The sequence below is a fragment of the Neopsephotus bourkii genome, unplaced genomic scaffold (genome assembly GCF_033783945.1).
Source record: "Neopsephotus bourkii isolate Nb327-2 ecotype Australia unplaced genomic scaffold, CSIRO-AGI_Nbou_v1 NB_107, whole genome shotgun sequence".
Classification (NCBI taxonomy): Eukaryota; Metazoa; Chordata; class Aves; order Psittaciformes; family Psittacidae; genus Neopsephotus; species Neopsephotus bourkii.
The window spans coordinates 16,828,493-16,847,966 of NW_026900624.1; the positions used below are offsets into that span (position 1 = coordinate 16,828,493).

The 19,474-nt window shown below is 50.7% G+C and overlaps 3 protein-coding genes across 3 annotated transcripts; 2 read left to right on the forward strand and 1 right to left on the reverse strand.

The window, feature by feature from the left end:
• Positions 1–1,960: 1,960 nt before the first annotated feature.
• On the reverse strand, positions 1,961–5,473 carry NOL12 (nucleolar protein 12). The gene is made up of 6 exons (XM_061364632.1): positions 5,343–5,473; positions 5,121–5,226; positions 4,935–4,983; positions 4,399–4,541; positions 3,302–3,402; positions 1,961–2,717 (listed from the first exon to the last, which is right to left on the reverse strand). Exons 1-6 carry the CDS (start codon positions 5,423–5,425, stop codon positions 2,546–2,548), a joined length of 654 nt encoding a protein of 217 aa, XP_061220616.1. The 5' UTR covers positions 5,426–5,473; the 3' UTR covers positions 1,961–2,545.
• Positions 5,474–6,250: 777 nt separating this feature from the next.
• LOC133217916 (arf-GAP with dual PH domain-containing protein 1-like) lies at positions 6,251–14,028 on the forward strand. The gene is made up of 11 exons (XM_061363755.1): positions 6,251–6,728; positions 7,704–7,834; positions 8,741–8,832; positions 8,919–9,001; positions 10,213–10,325; positions 11,046–11,192; positions 11,618–11,701; positions 12,045–12,107; positions 12,597–12,668; positions 13,154–13,385; positions 13,473–14,028. Exons 1-11 carry the CDS (start codon positions 6,638–6,640, stop codon positions 13,499–13,501), a joined length of 1,137 nt encoding a protein of 378 aa, XP_061219739.1. The 5' UTR covers positions 6,251–6,637; the 3' UTR covers positions 13,502–14,028.
• A 1,106-nt stretch (positions 14,029–15,134) lies between these two features.
• Positions 15,135–17,365, forward strand: LOC133214215 (urotensin-2 receptor-like). Its single transcript, XM_061356952.1, has one exon. The coding sequence runs from the start codon at positions 16,176–16,178 to the stop codon at positions 17,184–17,186; it is 1,011 nt and encodes a 336-aa protein (XP_061212936.1). The 5' UTR covers positions 15,135–16,175; the 3' UTR covers positions 17,187–17,365.
• Positions 17,366–19,474: the final 2,109 nt, after the last annotated feature.

The following is a 19,474-nucleotide window of genomic DNA, read 5'->3' on the forward strand; positions in this document are numbered from 1 at the left end:
CTAGGATGTTAACAGTTCTCTTCTCAGTTTTTCCATTTGCCTTGGTTTTTTAATGTGAAAACCTAACTTACAGCAGGAACTGGAAGCTTTCAGAAGATGGAAGAGGCTGCTGGTGATTAAATCAGACACTTGAAAAAGGCTCAGAAGTTATCAGGGCCAGGAATACAGCAACCTAAAAGAGATTCTTGTAAATCACCTGGCAGCAAAATAACACCGCAGTGCTGTTGATGTCCCTCTTACCACCCCATCAGGACTACAGTGAGGCAATCTAGTGCTGTCCCTATGTGCCAGGCTGCCTACAGGCTGTGGAAGGTGAAGTAATCCACAGTTCCCACTCCACACTTCCAGAGATGTCACAAACACAGACTGTACATTTCCTTAACAGTGGCCATCCCAGCTCCAGAGCAAACTCTTGGGGTGGGGAAGCAAAAGTCACCTGCCCACATTTATTCCACAAGGCAGAATGTCTGAAGGGAAAGGTGCTGTAGGACCCACACAAAGGATGTCAGGCGATGTCCTCCAGCTTTGAGCTACAGTCCCCTTGGCACACCACTCTAAGCAGAATTTCCCTCTCCTTCCCTCCTACATCCTCCCTCTCAAACCCAACAACCACACAATGGCTCTAGAGCACACTAACTACCAAACCACAAGGAGAAGTGCTTTTGTGATCCTCTTGGACACTTTGGATGAAATCCAGCCGAGCATCAGACTTCTGGCCTTGCCTTGGAGTTGTTTTCACAGCTCTGAAACAGCCAACACCTCAAGGCAAGACAGGAAGGCCGGGTAACACAGCTCATGGGTTTAATGAGCATTCCGGAGCTGCCTTTAAGGCAATGTACTAAAACTATTTTGGAAGTGAGGGAACCGCACACACTGCACTTTCATGATGTGACTGAGGTTATTCCACATTAGTGCTTAAGAACTCAGCTCAGTATGGGACTCGGAGTCCAAGCATGTAAGGCACATGGGATAAAACAGTATCCACCTCCCCACCATTCACCTCCAGAAGAAAAAGGGAGGTACAAAGGGATCCCCTGCTTCACATACGTGTCACCCAGTTACCTCCAGAGGAAGATGCTCCAGCAGAAATTGTGTGGCTGCTGTCAGTGTTGGGATTGTACCCTTCTCAACAGTGTGCACATGCTCCAAGAAATGTTGGAGATCCACCAGGCTGCAGTTAGCTTTAGTGGCTGGTGGCCATCACCATTGCTCTGATCTTTCTCCATGAAGCCTCAAGCACTGGTCTGTTCTTTCCCCTTCCATTTCTGGCATGAGGAACATATGTGCTCTCCCATTGCTGGGTTGCCAGTTTTCTGGTGTGGGTTTTGGCCACACAAGCCTTTCCTTCCTTTGTCATTTACTTGCCAGTACACATGTGGCATGGGTGGAGGCCTGGCTAACCGGGGCAGAATGGCCACCATCTCCTATAGATACTCCAGAACAGAGGCCAGCATGCTGCCTAGGCTTCCTCTTCTCCTCAGAGGATTCACTCAGTTTTGCCACCAGTATTCCTTAACCCAAACCATGCAAACTCTCTTTTTCCCCTCCTGCTGAAGGCATCCATGCTAAAAAACATATACTGAAGTCCGAAGAAGAAAGGCGATTAACTGCTGCTGACTGCAGCAGCCCTGAGGTAAAGGGCAAGGGTAGCCTCTGCCACTCCCATCCCAGAGAGGGCCACACACATACAACAAGGGCATTAGGGCATTTCATACTCCTCTGAGCTATCGCAATTAAGATCGGCACATTCAGCAGACAATGGAATGAGCCATTCCTGCTCTGGCTGGCTTGGCACCGCAGAAATAGCTCCTAGCTATTCCATTTCCCAAGCACCAGTGGATTTCAATATCCTTTAAGCACCAGGAACTACCTCCCCCCTTTCCAACTGGTACTGGCCTTGGCACAGTTGCTGTTACACTTCAAATAAGACACAAGTGGGTGGGTTTTTTTCTAAGCAAAATGATGTAATAAAGATTTAGTCACAGTGTTACCAAATTCCACCTGGCACAAGTAGCAAACAAAAAGTACCCCTGCATTCAAGTGTGGCACTGGAGAAGAAACACATGAGACAAGATGACACCCCATCCCTATGGAAAAAGGATTTACTGCACAGGAGAAAAGCCAGGGCACTGATGCACAAGACTGGAAGCAGAGCTCTTCCAAGCCTCATAAACTGCCCTGACCATGTGCCTGTTGCACTCTGCCCCAGATCCTCTCCTTTGATAAAGCCAGGTATCAGCTCTGGAAGGGGAGGTCCAAGGACAGAAAGGTCATGCCAAACAGAGTGTGATCCCAGCAGAAGTGTTTAGAGACTCCATGGCACCCAGACACTTAGTAGCTGGAGTTCATTGTGGAAATACATGGGTGGAGTGTCCATAGTCACCCTGACCGGAGCTCAGGAGGGGAGAGGAAAGGTGGTCTGGGCTCACTGCTGGTCAGACAGCCAAGTCAACAACGCCCTTGCACACAGTGAAAGGGTCCCAAAAAACAGCTGGCCAGATGTGGAGCACTGTCCCAGCTGCTGGGCTGAGCACTAGTTCCTTCATCAATCTTGATCACGGCCCATTTTGCCCGTCAGCCTCCGCCGCTGAGTCTTAGTGGTCCGCCCCGTGCTGGACTTCTGGATTTTCTTGCGTGGGCCTTGCCCATGTTGGAGTCTCTTTCCTTTTCTCTTTTTCCGGCTGTGCATGTGCAGCGTGGCAGTAAGAGCAGAGATCCTGTGCAGGGCAGGAAGAGAGAAATGTTTGGAGACCAAAGTCTGCAGGAGCAAGGCAACATCACAACAAAAGCAGGAGAGCCCTGTGTGGCCCAGCAGGAGTAAACTTCAGACATGGTGAGCTCCAGAGGAGCTCCACTGTGCTGGGCACCATCCTGGCAGGGAAGGAAACCTGCAAGTTTATGTGTGCAGTAACAACCACAATGAATTTTCTAAGCATTGAGCTTCCCAGCCACCACAGAGTTAAGTAATACTCTGCATTCCTGAGCTAGTTGTAAATCCTGGATACTGGAAAAACATGGAGAATGCCAAAGCCTTAGGGTCTTTCGACCTTCAATCCTAGAGACAAATTCGGCACCCTGCAATACACCATCCCCTGCAATATCTGCCCAGAGGAAGGGCTAGGTAAACACTCCAGGACAAAGCCAGCCCTGCTCTGCATCCTCCTCCTGCTGCTGCTGTCACCAGGGATCAATGCCAGTGGAATGGAGCGTCCGGGACAGGCTTGTGCTCTGCCAGTGCCCTCTGCTGGCTCATCAGCTTGCAAAGCCTAGCAGCAAGTTGCTGGAGTGAATTCATACATACTTTTCAGACAGGAAAGGGTTTCTGGACTTCTTGGGCATTGCTTTTACAGGCTTGTTCACCACCTCTTCTCCTTCCTCTTCTTTTGATCCATCACTCTTGCCCTTAAAAAGGAAAAAAAACAAAAACCCCACCACCTAAGATACATTATAACAGGTAGTTTTGTGACGCTGGTGTTTCTGCTGTCTTCTTGGATTCGTTCTGTTTTGTAAACCATCTTATCATAGGTGAAGTTTCTCTGTTTATTTCTCCACATCCCTTGCTGTCCAAATCTCAAGGTTTCTTCTTACAAGGTTTCTTTTGGAAATGGACAACCAGTGAGAAGTCCTGCAGCAATCCACCCTAAGATCCAAAAACTTGAGCATGACCTTAACGGCTGTGCAGTTGAAGTCTAAACTATGAACTGAAGGTTTCATCTTTTTTCTTAAAAAGCCATCAATACCTCTTTAAGTAAATTTTCAGATTATAAAATGCCCTCACAAATGTAAAAGTTTAACCCAGACACTTCCCCAAAGAGCTCAAATCCAGCCACAGTCATGAAGATCAAAAGGATCAAATGAGCCAGGCCTTGAAAGCCTTTCTGGAACAAATACGAGATTCTCAGTTACAACATGCTTTGAACATAAAAGCAACAGCATCCAGAAGTGAATGATTTTCTTATTTGTAGTCCAAGCACAGGATCATGGAGAGAAGTGCCTGTTTGTCCTAATAATTTTTCCTGATCAGGGCACATGAAAGAGATAGAAGACGGCCATGCAGCAAAGCCTGAAACCTTGCTGCTCATACTGTATTGGCTTTCAAAATACTACATTCTCACCTCCAGCCCTGTGACACCTTTCACTTACACAAGGTCAGTTGGGGGCTAGCAAAGGATTCCAGGGAGCTTTGGAGCGAGCTGCTCATGTAAGGACATTTCTTCTATTTTAAAGGCCCAACATAAGTTGTGGAAAAACTAGGAAGTCACAAGTTTCCCTTTTCATCCCTGCTCCCAGCCTGCTGCAAGTCTGTGGGCACATTCAGGGAGTACCAGCCCTATGTAGCCTGCCCCAAGGACATTTACAGCTGACCAGTGTAACCAGTGAGGCATCAAGAGGCTTTACCACAGGGGTGGTCAGTCCCAGCTGGCGTGCCCCGGAGAGGTCCAGGTCACTGATGGTGGTCACGGTTACAATGTGGTTCGGGTGGTCGATGTTCACAGACTCCGTGCGTGATGTCACCAAGTGCTCCAGTTCATCGGCCTCATCTGGGGAGATGAAAAAGGTAATGCACTGCAAAGCACCCCGTCTTCCACAAGATACATGTGCTTGTCCCTGCAGTGCCATGCTCAGGTGGAACCCAGCCTCTGCATCCAGGGTGGAAGGGCCTGAACACCAGAACTACAAGCATAAAGGGCAAGCTGCTTCTCCCAGCACAGCACTTGAAGATGCTCTCTTGCTTGCTCCTTTCTGCACACCCTCCTACCCCCTATCCCACCAGGACACGAGGGCTGCAGTGGTCACTACTCAGATTGCTGCCCAAGGGGAACACTAGAGGAGAAAGGAGCTGATGCTGTGGGACAGCGTGCGAGCACTCCTGTTCTTATCAACAGTGTTGGACCACGGGCGCCCACCCCCGACACCGAGGGCCCAGCACCTACCGAGCGCCTCCTCCCTCTCGCTCAGCATCTTCAGGTACTCCTGGTGCCTCTGAGGGGGATTGAAACAGGTCATTGCGGCACCCCTCCGACCCAAGACCCTCCTGCCCTGCGGCCTGCCCGCCATGGCGGGAGGCGGGCACCCCGCACCCACAGAGGGCCGATGGGGAAGGGTGTTTGTAGGGGTACCTCCTCCTTCAGCTTCCTCTGCTCCTCCTTAAGCTTCCGCTTGATCTCGTCCAGGGCCGCCTTCCTCCGCTCCACCTTCCTCTTGTGGAAGCCGGTCAGGTACTCCCTGCCGCCGGCAACACCGAACCATCCGGCGTTTAGCGATCCCTTCACGGGCAGATATCCCCACCCCGTCGCAAGCATAACACACACACACACACATACACCCGCTCCCGGCCTCACCTCCGCCTGTCCTCGTCAAATGTCACCACCAGCCGGCCCTCTCTGCCGCCTGGACCATTCTTCTTCTTCTTCTTGCGGCCCATGGCGGTACCACGCTGCCGGTACCACGCTGCCGCCCGCCCCTTCCGCCGTGAGGGGCGGCACCGCCCCGCCCCGTCCCGCCCCGCCCGCCATGTTGCCCCAGGCAGGGGAGGGCTGACGGGCTCATGAGGGCCCCAGGGGCAGGCTGCCTCAGCCTGAAGGAGCGGAGTGGGGCCAGCGTTGGGTCCTCTTGTCCCGTTGGTGTGTGGGAGCTGTGTGTTCTGCCCCCAGGCTGGGGTGGGGAGAAGCCACTTCGCAGGTGGCTGTTCCCATCCCTGGGGTGGATGGAGGGTACCTTCAGGTTTGAGTGCCTCCAGCTCCCTCCTCCCCTCAGCTGCCTCCCAGCAAACGGGTTTTGCGGTGCTGCGGTGTGCTGATCTCTCACCTTGAGATGTGTTCTCAGTATTGTACATCTCCATCTGTTCAATAAAAGGTTTTCCTCCAAATACTTAACATCTGCATTTCATCAGGCAAGGGCCAAGAGTTTATTTCAAGCTATCACCGTTCGGTGTTAGTGGCACCCAAACTGCTCCTCTTAGCCCATGAAGACAACTCGGGGGATGCATCTCAGCTCTTACACTGGGGCTCTGATATGCAGGAACTGGCTCAACAGCCTTGGTTTCTGTAGTGATAGACACCAGCACTGCCATGTGCTTGGATGGTGGTTTGAATGACTTGCCCTCTGGTCCTTGCTTTCAAGGTGTGTGTAATGCCTGCATGGTGGCCGGCTCCTGAGGTGCTGCAAGGCCAGCCCAAAACCACCCCCCATGTCACAGAGCGTGATGAGCCCTGACACAAGTCCTGACATGGCCCTCTGCGGCCACCTCGCCTTTATCAACTTGCTGGCTGCTGCGCTCTCTTCCTGGGCTGTCCCTTCACCAGCAGAAATGCAGCAAAACCAGTTCTGTGGTTAATTGCTGCACTTCCCTCCACGCCCAAGGGGCAGGTCTCCTCCTCCTCACCCACAGCCTGCCTGCACTTCAGCCTCTTCGCCTCTGCCTGCGCTCAGCCGGCTCAGGTGTGCCGTTAAGGCCTCCACGCTCCTACCCGTAACCTTACTGCTTCTCCTGCTTCCTGCTCTCTGCCAGAGCTGCTGCCTCTCCGGTGGCTCCTTCTCCCTTGGGTTGGCCTGCAGGTGCAGAAGGCGCAGGTTGTCCTCCTGATCCTGCCCTGCCCTGCCTTGCCCTGCCTGGGAGGGATAGCGCTGGGACGTGATGGCTGGAGGACATGAGCGGAGCATGAAGGCCCTGAAGGAGGTGTGGAGAAGAGCAGAAAACTCTTTATGTGCAGACTGTGGGAAGCCAGGTGAGTCCCCAAGGGCTGCTGGAGGAAGAGTTGGAAACGGGAGCTGCTCTCTAACAGCTCTTGGGCTGCACGGGAGCCTGGAGTAGAGGGGAAGGAGAGTCATTGCTCTGGGTATTTACTTCTTCTCCCTGGAGGTGAACTGGCAAGGGAGGAGGAAGGAGATGTTGCCGCAGTGCTGGTGGGAAGAAGGACGGGGATGCGGTAGTGCCCTTTGAGCAGGGGCCATGTAGCTGCAGCACCATGGGTTGTAGTCATGTCAGATCTCCAACACAAATCAAGGTCATGCCCAGTCAGGACCTGACAGGAAAGCTGGCAGTGAAATCCTAACTGCTCCACAAAGGGAGTGATTCAGGAGGGCATTGTCTCCTCTGTGACTCAGCCGAGCAGACAACCTGCTACAGGCGCCTTGGAGATTTCTCTTCCTGAAGGGCTTGCTGTCTTCAAAGGGTACTGGGTTTGAGGGTCCTATGGGCACTCTAAAAACACTCATCACGCTCTTCCCAAAAGGGGCACACGGAGCATTCCATCCAAGCCAAATTAAGATTGGGATAATGGGTATCATTTCACCTTCTTAAATTCTTCCAGGAAAATTTTGGATTCAGGGCTGCTTTCCACTTGTGGAGCTAAATACTGTTGTGGGTTTGCTGTATTGTGCTCAACTGCTGGAGTCTTTTCCCAGAGGTGGTTTCACTTTCATCATGGGTGACTCTTTATGCAAAGGGAATTTTCGGAGCACTTGAAGTTTTTTAAGGTTCATGTTAATAAAGATTCAGATGAAGTGGTTGAAGCAGGGGGGATGGGGGGCTATAATAGCTATGCTTTTTCCTAACCAGCATATATACTTTGGGTGTTAATTAATTGGTTCAGATGAAACTGTGGTCACCCAGCTCTGTTTCTCAGGACTACGTTCTCAGCTGAGGTATACATCCCAGGGGAATTTACCACTTCCAGCCATACCCTTTCTTATACCCTCAGATCCTGACTGGGCATCCTCTACTCTGGGTGTTTTTATATGCCTCAGCTGTTCAGGAATTCACCGCAACATCCCTAGCATCAGCAAAGTCAAATCCCTGAAGATGGACCACTGGGATGATGCCCAGGTGCAGGTGAGATCTTTATCCCCACTGGTATGTTGGGTGGGTTGGGTCTAGGTCATACACTAACTGTCCTGCGAAAGTCAGCCCTTTGACTGCACAGAGTTGAAGATATAGTCTGATTTAATCTGTCCCTTTGCTACTCATGCTCTGGATATTTGTGCAGGGATAACTCCCCATAGCCCACTGGGAGAGTCAGGATGCATTTGCCTTATGTGTCTCTCCATGTCCTGTTACTTTATGGCAAATGCAGATCTCTTGCACGTATTTTGCCAAGGCTCAGGGCCTTTGTCACTCCAGATTACTCATTTCCCAGTCACCAGCACCATGCAGCTTCAGTGTCTTCTCTTGGATTCAGCAGTCTGAGGGGAAAATTTGGGGCAATTCCATGCTCTGAGATGAGATTCCAGATATAATGTGATCTCTTGAGAAAAATGGCATTTGTGGGAACTTGACTTATCCCTGTTACACCCCCCTCAACCCATAAATCTTCAGGGGACTGAAAACATTTTCTGGAGATCCAAAGAAAACAATCTGTATCTTGCTGCTCTTTGGAGAGGAGCAAAGAGTTTTGGGATGGCCCTCCAGAAGGTATTGCATAGCTGTTGAACACGGTGTCCCCACTGATGTGGGGCATGGCAGCAAGTCCACTGAGTGTATGTGCACCCAGCCCCATGGAAGTGACATTTATGGCACTCTTTTGATTCAGGTGCAATCACTGTAACTTCTAAAAGCAGACAGGACCTTTGAGATCCACCTTTATGGAGCCAGACATTACTGGGATGTCGCAATGGAGGGGAAGGAGAATGCTCCATTAGAGCTTGAGTGCATCTAGCCCTGTAGTGGGTCAGGAAAGAAAAAGGTCCAACATTACTCAGAATCAAAGGGAAGGCATTAACTCTCTGTCTAATTCTGCAGTTTCTGGCCAAGCATGGGAATGCTGTGACTAAAGGCATATATGAAGCTCACATCCCTATTTACTATTACCAGCCAACCTACAATGACTGTCAGTAAGTTGCTGCATAGAAGAAAAGGGGGAATGGCAGTTCTGGGTTCCTCTCAGTGTTTCTGAGCTACCTGTCACTTCTCTCCCTAGTGTGCTGAGAGAACAGTGGATACGGGCCAAATATGAACGCAGAGAGTTCACTGAGCCAGGAAAACAGCTGCCATATTCTGATGGTAAGAGCAGAGCACAGCATCAAAATATCCTGCCTGTTGCCTTTGCTGGAAGATTTTGTGTGCCGTGAGAAGAAAGCTCATAGTGTCAGAGTGGCAAATCTCACAAGTACTCCTGAGAACCCAGCTGGTATTTATAGGGTATTGTGGTTTTTTGAGAGGGAATTCAGTTGTGGTCAGTGTAGGCTGGTATTGCCATGGATTGCTTCCATGCTTTTTCAAAGGCATTTTCTATCCTGTTGGAGCCAGACCTCTTCAGTAAGGAATTTCTGCCCCGCTGCAAACTACTCCCTCCAACCATGGCAGCTGTCTTTGAAATGCCACTGCCAGTGCTGTGACACAAGGTGCTGGAGCCCAAGGGCCTGTAGAGTTGAGTGGGAAGAGTTCTGGTTCTACACCAGGTTCCAGGACTCTGGTGTTCATAGGAAAGATGGCTCTCATGCTGTTAGAGACAGTAGTGGAAGCCAGAATAGGAGGTGGGAAGCCATCTGGGAATGTCAGTTTATCTGGGCTGCAAACCGAGGAAAAACCACCATCTTCAGCTGTAAGCCAGAGGTGGGACCTCTCCTCAGATGTTTGTTCTCAGCAATAGCTCATCATGTTCATGCTGTGTTCAGCTCTGGGCCTTCCAACACAAGAAGGATGTGGACCTGGTTGAGCAAGTCCAGAGGAGGGCCACGAAGATGATCAGGGGGCTGGAGCACCTCTGCTATAGAGACAGGCTGAGAGTTGGGCTTGTTCTGGAGAAGAGAAGGTTTCAAAGAGACCTTATGGCAGCTTACAGTACCTAAAAGGGCCTACAAGAAATCTGGAGAGGGACTTCTTACAAGGACATGTAGTGATAGGATGAAGGGGAATGGCTTTAAACTGAAAGAGGGTAAATTTAGATTAGGTATTAGGAAGAAGTTCTTTACTATGAGGGTGATGAGGCACTGGCACGGGTTGCACAGAGAAGCTGTGGCTGCCCCATCCCTGGCAGTGTTCAAGACCAGGTTGGATGGGGCTTGGAGCAACCTGCTCTAGTGGCAGGTGTCCCTGCCCATGGCAGGGGCTTGGAACTGCATGAGCTTTAAGGTCCCTTCCAACCCAAACCATTCTGTGATTCTATGTGCTTTATCCCAGAGATATGGCTGGGACCCCAGGCTGCATGCAGCTCTCTGATGCCTACCACGCTTGTGAGAGGATGCTTTTAAAAGTGGCCTTTCTGCTCCTAGGGGTGAAGGAAGGCATCCTCTGGAAGAGAGGTCGAGACAATGGGCAGTTCCTACCCCGCAAGTTCCTCTTGTCTGAGAGAGAGGGATGTCTGAAGTATTTCACGAAGCAGGATGTGAGTATGGTGGTCAACTCCCAACCCAGTGCATACTCCACTCAGGGCAGCACAGGCACAGAGGTGTTTCTATTTCATATGCAAGGCAACCTGTTTCTGAGGTTGCCTGCCTTATCCCAGACATGGGATGATGACAGAAACACGTCTCTGAAGAGAGGGGTCCCCATCCTACTGTCAGGGTGACATTTCCCCATGCCCTCCCTTTGTGCTTCCCTATACCCTTCCCTCACTGCTGATAAAAGGTTTGGTTTTTCACTGGTGGATGGGTGCCCCACCCTTAGAAACATTCAGGGTCAGGTTGGACAGAGCTCTGAGCAACCTCATCTAGTTGAAAATGTCCCAGCTTATTTCAGAGGAGTTGGACTAAATGGTCTTTAGGGTCACTTCCAACCCAACCGTTCTATGTTTCTACGACTCTAGGAGTGGGCTCTTTCCTTTTGAGGTCAGTTAGCCTTTAGACTGGTTCAGCTGTAAAGTCAGATGCACTCCCAGTGTGCTGTTGGCAGTTCCAGAGTAGGCACAGGTCAAATGTAAAATGGGGTGTGTGTGTGCCCACTTTTTGAGCTTGAGCACAATACATAGTGAAGCGAGTGTGTGCTACAGCAATTTTGTCGGGTAGGAGCAGTTATTACCTTTAAGATCCACTGACTCTCTGTTACCCTACAAAGTGTCTTTCCCACTAGGATTGCTTATGCGTGACCAATGCTATTCTGTTATCAGGCCAAAGAACCCAAAATCAATATTAAAATAGATGTCATCAATGCTACATTTCAACCAGTGAAGATTGGGAACCCCAATGGCCTGCAGATCACTTATCTCAAAGACAACAAGACTCGGAATATATTTGTCTACCACGAAAGTGGAAAGGTATTTCGTTTTAGCCTCAAACATTGCAAAGCAATTGAGGTGATCTGAGAAGCTGCTGATACTAAATAGTCTGAAGCATGGGTAGGACAAGGTATGTGTGTGTGTCACTGTAGGTAGGTAACAGGGTGGGGGCTCTGGCTCTGTGTCTGTGTGTCTGAGAGGGTTTTGCTGCAGGGAGTAGGGCAGGAGCATCAACTGAATTAGTTTGTGTGGAAGGAGCTGCCCCAGAAGATGTGCAAATGTGCTGCTGCCTGTGGGTGTGGGGAGTGGGGCAGCTGTGCTGTTTGTGTGTGAGGGAGATGATATAGGTGCTGGGGAGGGAGACCTGGCTGTATTAGTAACTAACATAGGGTTGAGCTGGGTGTATTTATACGGCTCAGTGTTGCTCTGCCTAAGTTTTCTGTCCTGTCCTTTTCCATTCTCAGGAGGTAGTGGACTGGTTCAATGCCATTCGCTCTGTGCAGTTCCATTATCTGAAGGTAGCATTTCCCATTGCCAGTGATAATGAGGTAAGGCGGCACTAGAGTGCAGTGCTGAGTCTTCCACTTGGTGATGTGATAAAAGAGCCCATTAGTTACTATTAGAAGTCCAGGTACAGAAGTAGAAATTGCAGTATTTAGATAGAGGGATGAGAAAGTGTGTGTAGAATTGCCTGTGGTGGCCAGAGGACAACTGCTTTCTGCCCTTTCGGGGCACTTTGAAGGCAGAAGTGACTCCTGGCTAGGCAGTTCGTCAAACATTAATATAAAAGGCAACTGAGTTTGGGGGATAGAAGGGGGGGGGGGGGAGAGGAGCAAAAGCAAATAGCAAAGAAACGTGGCTAAGTTTATCTGACTCTTGCCTTTTTGTCAGATAAAAAATCGGCTGACAAGAAACTTCCTGAAGGAGGGGTACATGGAGAAGACTGGTCCCAAGGTGAGCTGCTGTGGGGAGAAAGTCTAGCAGGGACCTGCCAGAGAGCCACTGACCTTCCCTACTTCAATGTTTTTCTCCTGCTGTTTCCCCATTCCCCCCGACTCTTTAGACACCCGTGGGAACAGTGTGTGTGCACCAAGGGAGGGGACAATAAAAGGAAGGGGAAGGACACATGTGAAAGTAGATGAAGCCAGAGTCCCTGCTTTCTCCCAGAGCAACAGATCTCTCAGCATGTGTCTGTGTGTGCGTGATCTTACAGGTATTTAGCGTCTAGATTTCTCCTGTCTGAACTCTGGGGTTCTTCACAGAAGTCCAAGAGTTGGGGACAGCAGTTGGGGCTGAAAACCCGATACTGATCCCCACTCTCAGCTCAGAAAGGGTGAGGCAGGGGCTTGGTTCAAGTGGTTGGGATGAATTTTGGGTATCCATTCACACTGCTCGCAGCAGAGGGCACTGTCCCCTTACATATGTCACCTCTTCCCTTCACAGCAGAGAGAGGCTTTTAAGAAGCGCTGGTTCACGCTGGATCACCGCAGGCTCACGTACTTCAAGGACCCTTTGGTGAGCGGGAGATCTGACCTCTGGCAGCTGCAGGCAACAGTGCTGAGGGCAGGTCACAGTGCAGTCAGAGTCTTTGCTCTGCAGTAAGGCAGGCTTGCAGATTCCCCAGCTGCTTTGAATGGGCTCTAGGTCTTCTCCTTTCCATCTCACTTAGTTCACTGTATGCTTTCTGTATTTGTTTCACTGCCTGTGAACAATGGGAACAGGGAGGGCAGCAATATAAAAATAGTGATGGGGAGGAGAGTGACATGGGGGGTGACATGGAGCAGTGTTCCCTTTCTCAGACCTCTCTAGATCTATGCTCCTAATTTTTCCTTTCTGCTGCTGCTTTTGAGCATCGCCTCCCTGCTTCTCTGAATTCTCTGACCTCCCCTGATCACCATCCCTGGTCCTCACCCACTCTCCTCCTGTCCTCAGGTGCTCTGCTATTATTCCCTGGTTCTTCTGGGATTCCGTAAACCTCACTTTTTCCCTCTGATGTTCAGGATGCATTTGCTAAAGGTGAAGTGTTTGTGGGCAGCAGAGATAATGGATATAGTGTCCAGAAGGGATTGCCTACAGGGACACAGGGCAACTTCTCTTGGCACTATGGCCTTACCATCATCACCCCCGACCGGGAATACCTCTTCACCTGTGAGACAGAGACTGACCAGCTGGACTGGATCTCAGCCTTCACCAGTGTCATCAACCAGGCCATGACACCACAAGAATATGCAAGTAAGTGCCTGGATGCTGTTTTCTTCCCCTCCTGCTACTCCAGTTCTGGGTATTGCCCTAATGCACCACCTTTTTTCTTCACTACAGTTGAAGCCTACTTCAAGTTTAAATCCTAGGAAGCCATGGATAAACCTGCTATGACTTGACTCTACCTGGTCCTGTCGCTGGGCTGTCAGGAGAGAAGAGGAGATCAACATCAGAGAAACACAGTGCTTTTGAAGCACCCTTTGAAGCACTTTCTTCCCCCATAGATGGTCCACTTAGTTTTGAGCACCCGATTAAGCTGCTTCCTTTCAAGTACAAGACTTTGAGAGTCTGAATCCTCAGTGCAACCTGTCACTGTTAAATTGCTGTGATATGACTGGACGCTGGCAGGCCTTGCCTGTCAGTTGGGCCTTGAAAACTTGGCACTTGCTGTGTTGGACTTGGGACCCAGCATCACTCCTGCATGAAACTTCAGGCAACCACAAACCTTAACAGCTGCCTGGCTGGAACTAAACCCCAGCAGGTTGCAGGGGCTTCTGGACTAGGAGACATGTTCCTTTACAAGAAATGGTTTCTCTGCTGGTGTCAGAGATGTGAAGCATGTACATATTTGATCAGAGCTGTAGTTGAGAAAGGTCACTTAAAAGATGTAAACTAACAGCCAGATGGGAAGTCTGTTTCATCCTGCTGTGTATGGGCTTGAAAGCTTCTTCAGACCTTCCTTTGATTGCTACAGAGAAGAGAGAAGCTCAGAAACAATGTGTGGGTATACATATGTGTATGTGGATAACGTGTGTGTGTGTGTGTGCATGTAACAAAAAGTGATGGGAGGTGGAATACTGACCTAGGAAAGATACTGTGGGGGATATTCATGCCACTGAAATTCAACTATCAAATCTGAGCCTGTAGTCAAACCAATGGAGAGTGTGTCCTGCAGAGTGCAGCTTATGGCATGTCTGATACAGAGTTCTGACTTGTCTTTACTAGAACCTTGAGGTTGATGTCCAAAGGCATCATGGATTCCCTCATTCTCTATGTCAAAGGCCTGGCATTTTCATTCTGCCCTATACATTACATATGTTTATACTGTATACCACATATACCTATGTTTTTATGCAATAGTTTAACAGGGAAGTCTGTATGTTCATATCCTTCTAGTAACAGTTAGCCCTAACCACTGAATCAACCCATGATTCATATCTTAAAGATCATCTCTTAAAGCTCTCCTGGCAGAGCTGTATTTCACGTGCTGGAAGGACGAGCTGAGTTCTTCTGATGACTGTAGTATTTGATGTGTCTGCAGCTTTACACCAGTAGTGTGAGAGCAGGCATCTCGTGGGTTAAGGGGGCTAACTAGAATTAATGAGGTAACCAGTATTTTAATTAGCTCGTAAAGAAATACATTTAAAAGTCCCACTGTAATTTATTTTAATTTCCTAAATGAAGTTAGGAGGCAAACAGTAGTTAGCTGAGCTGCTGACTACTAAGGTATGAGGCTGTTTCTTGAGAGACAGAAAGGACAGACAATCAGAGCAAAGAGCTGTAGGTATTCATTGCATTTCCTGGGGCATGTAAACTGTGGACTTTTCCATCAGAGCAAAATGGGCAAAGTCATGGTCCCCCTCTGGTTCCCTGGGGAGCCCTCTTTGTGCTGAAACTGTCAGAACCTGTTGGGAGCATCGACTTCCTAGGTGAAAAGCAGCGCCATGAGTGTTCCCCTGAGAGGAATGAGGCTAAAATACGGGTGAAGAAAGGGCAGGGAGCAGAAACATCAGGGCATAGATGCCATGCAATGATGCCCCGCTAGAAGGCGATGGTGCCTACCTAACAGGCTCACAGCAGGGAGGAACAGGGCCAGGTCATCGTGAGATGTCCAGACATCTGGTGGGCTTGCTTGCAAACTGGGGGCTACATCCATTATCTATACATTAGGGGCCTTAATGTCTTTGGAAGGGAGTGGGGGACAGGCCTTGGCTAAGGGACAAGCAGAGCAGTGTGGCAGCTCCTTGGCTCTGGTTTCCCTTCTAAAGCCACAGCGTGGTGCTTCCACACATTAGGGAGTTTTGTCTTTCAGTTATCTCCTTTCTCAAATGAGGACAGCCATTCAAAGGGAAACAAGAAGAAGAAAGGGAAACAGGAACAAGAAGGAAGAGGGACCAGGAAGAAGGTGCAGGAAGACAGGGGGGAAGAAAGAGTGTGTCTGCAGAAAAGAGGCAGACAGTAGGGCTCCTCAGCTAGCGGCTGAGTCTGGTATGAACTGGGACTGCATTCACACCGGTGTGTGAAGCTCTGAGTCAGACACATTCCTCTCTGCAGTGGGCAAGGCAACTCCCCAGGGTTTAGTTCAGGGGGCAGAGCCCACCTCTCCAGAGTCTGTCTGAGTTGAGAAGACACAGACTTCGGAGGAGAAATCCACTTGCCACCCGAGTCTGCTGGTTTCTGCGGGCCCAGTGAACACTGGAGAAACAACGAACGGGGAGCTGGTGAAGATCAGAGATCTTTCCTCTTGGCTGGCAGAGGTTATTTTGCACCTCTTTGATCTTGAACGCAAGGGCATTGTCCCCTTCTCAGCCCTTTGGTGACTGAGAGAAACCAAGAGACAGAGCTTGTGATGGACAAGACCAGCAAAATGGACTGGGTGGCTGGAGGTGAGGAATAGACTTCTCTGGAATACCCTGTATCTTCCCTTCCCTCGGCTGCTTTCCTGGCAAGGCTACACGTGTCCAATATATAGCAAGGGAGGAAGGCAGGGGGAAGGAACAGGTCTCTGACAGCCTGCCTTGTTCTTGCTTGCTGTACCCAAAGATGTCTTATGACCCTTCCTTCAGCAGCACAAGACCCGGAGAGGATCTTGAGGGTGGCAGCTTCTTGGAGGAAAGCAGTGGTGTGGGTGATGACGGTAGCATCCTGGGAGGGGACAGCGCAGTCACGGTGCCTCTGGGTGCAGTGCTGCTCATCATGTGCCTCACTGGAATGGTGGGGAACATCTACACCATGTTGGTAGCCTCCGGCAGGGTGGCAGGCCACTCAGCAGGCTCCTTGGGGGTCTATGTGATCAACCTAGCCCTGGCTGACCTCCTGTACCTCTCCACCATCCCCTTTGTGGTCTGCACCTACTTTGCCCACGACTGGTTCTTTGGGGATATGGGCTGCAGGCTTTTGCTCAGCCTGGACCTTCTCACCATGCACGCCAGCATCTTCCTCCTGACTGCCATGAGTCTGGAGCGGTACTGGGCAGTGTCCAGGCCACTGCGGGCCAGATGGGCGAGCAATGCTTACCGCAAGCTGGCCAGCGCTGTCCTCTGGCTCCTCTCGCTCCTGCTTACGGCCCCCATGATGGTGATGACCCAGCTGCGGGAGGAGGACGGCCCCCAGAAGCGCATATGCATCCCCACCTGGACACCGGCAGCCTTCCGGCTCTACCTGACGGTGCTCTTCACCACCAGCATCCTGGCACCCGGCGTGGTGCTGGGCATCGTCTACACCCGCCTGGCCTGCGCATACTGCTCCTCCGCATGGGGCCTGGGGCTGCTGGTGGCCGGCAGGGTCCCTGCCCGGCAGCTGTTGTCCAGGATCTCTGCCATTGTGGTGGTTTACTGGGCCTGCTTCCTCCCCTTCTGGGCCTGGCAGCTGGCTGGGCTCTACTGGGGTGAGGGGCTGGGCATTGGTGCCACCACACAAGCCTACCTCAACTTCGGGGTCACCTGCCTGGCCTACAGCAATAGCTGTATCAACCCCTTCCTCTACACCCTACTCACTCGCAGCTATCGCCAGTGCCGCAGGGTAGGCATGGCACGGCCACCAGCACCATCCTAGGAGCCATGGAAGGGCTAAGGGGAGGCCACAGCATCCCTCCACTTAGTGGAATCATAGAGTCACAGAATGGTTTGGGTTGGAAAGGACGTTAAGATCATCTAGTTCCAACCCCCTGCCATGGGCAGGGACACCTCACACTAGTCCGTGTCACCCAAGGCTCTGTCCAACCTGGCCTTGAACAGTGCCACGGATGGAGCGTTTTATCACTTCTTTGGGCAGCCTGTTCCAGTGCCTCACCACACTTACAGTAAAGAACTTCTTTTGTACCTAACCTGAACTTCCCCTGTTTTAGTTTGAGCCCATTACCCCTTATCCTACTGCTACAGTCCCTGATGAATCATTCCTCTCCAGCATCCAGTTTTGGGAGAGCTGTTGAACTATGGGGGATGAGCAGCATCCCAGGTTGGGAACATTGGCTGGGGTTGAGCCAAGAAATAAAAGTGCATCACCCTCCATGCTGGCATGCAGTGTCTTCTGTTGTCATTGTTCCAGTGCTTTCCCCTTCACACCTTCCTCTCTGCAGCGCTGCTCACCCTCCTCGGCTCGGGGGGATGATGTGTGTCTTGGGGATCCTGGCTCCATCCTTGGGTCCTTCAGCTCTCACATGCCAGCAAGTGGGCGGAAGGGAGGAGTCAGCCTCGATACTCTAAATTACACAGCTGGGGAGCCCTCGCCACCTCTCACCTCCTCGCTAGCAACGGGCCAAGCCATAACAAAGTCAGGACAACAGTGAGTCACAGATTTCACAGGACCAGTGAGTCACTTCGAGGAGCAGCCACACTAGCAGGAGACCTGAATTAGGTTCATCACTTGTGGTAAAGCTTACACTTGGCTTTCATCCCCCACCCGCCACAGAAAAAATCCCTTTGAAGCATCTTGCTAAAAAAAGACTCCCAAGTGCAGTTAAGAGACATGGTGAGATTGCCCTGAAGTACAGCCTGGGGATGTCAGCACATTTGCTGAGCTCTCAAGATCAGCCCAACAGAAGAAGCTGTAAGGAGACTGTGTGTCCATCTTCACAGCTCATGCAGGGGGCCCTCAGCCGCACCATGTCTCTGCTAAGGTTGAGGAAATCCCCAGTTCCAGACTGTGCCAACACCACTGTATAAACTGGGCCAGGTCCATTTAGCCTAACATGGGTCATTCCATGTGTAGGAATAAACCCTAAACCCTCTTCTTATCCCCAGAAAGGATGGCCTCATTCACACCGCCCCACAGTAAGAGCCTCCAAGTAATGCTGTCCCCCAGCCATGCCTATGCACAGGGTGGCAATGTTAGATGTTGTATTTACTATTACAGATGTAGACCTAAAGAGTGGGATATGATCACAGAATCATGGAATGGTAAGGGTTGGAAAGGACCTTAAGATCACCCAGTTCCAACCCCCCGCCATGGGCAGGGACACTTCACACCAGACCATGAAACTCAAGGCTCTGTCCAACCTCGCCTAGGACACTGCCAGGGATGGAACATTTACCACTTCTTTGGGCAGCCTGTTCCAGTGCTTTCCAGAGCAGACTGGCTTTGAGCAACATGGGGCTTCAAGAGAGATCCATCTGCAGAGCCTCGAGTTGCTTGTATACCCCATGTATTTCTGCCTCCCAGCTTAAAAGCCCATCTTGAGCCCTTGTCTCCAACTTGTCTCTCTCTTCCTCCCCAGCCCCCCAGTTCCTAGCAGCCAAAACTTCCTCTGCCATGGGTACCTGAGACGCAGGACTTGGCACAGCTTCATGAAATACAGAGCTGCTGCTGTAGGGGCAAGTCCCAGTGTTGCAGCTACTCTGCAACTGCTTAATGGGAGGTTTCCACCCAGCCAGGCCTGTAGGGAGTGCTTGTAGGACATCAGGTTGTTGGTGCTTCATGTTGCTCATGGCCAAGCCTGAAAAGGAGGACACAAAGGTTGGGTCCTTCCATCCCAACTGCTGTGCACTATGGAAAGGGCAGCTCCCACTTCTGCCATGCCCACCAACAGTAGTCATTGTTCCCATAGTAGCATTAGAGTGGGAGAGCCCCAGAGGCAGCTGCTGGCTCACACCTTGGGTAATGACCCACAGCCCACTGAGAACTATGCTGCAATACCAAACATGCCTCATTAGCTCCACACTTCTCAGAAGCCAGCCTCAGTTTATAGGTGGAGAAGTGCTCTGGCTCATTTGAGCTAATACAAGTGAAGGGGTAACAAAAGCATCCTTAGCATCCCACAGCCCAGCTGGGCATTACCACCTCCCCCAGCTCCAGATAGACCATGCAAGGCACATGGGGAAGAATAAAAGCAGACCTCTCCAGAT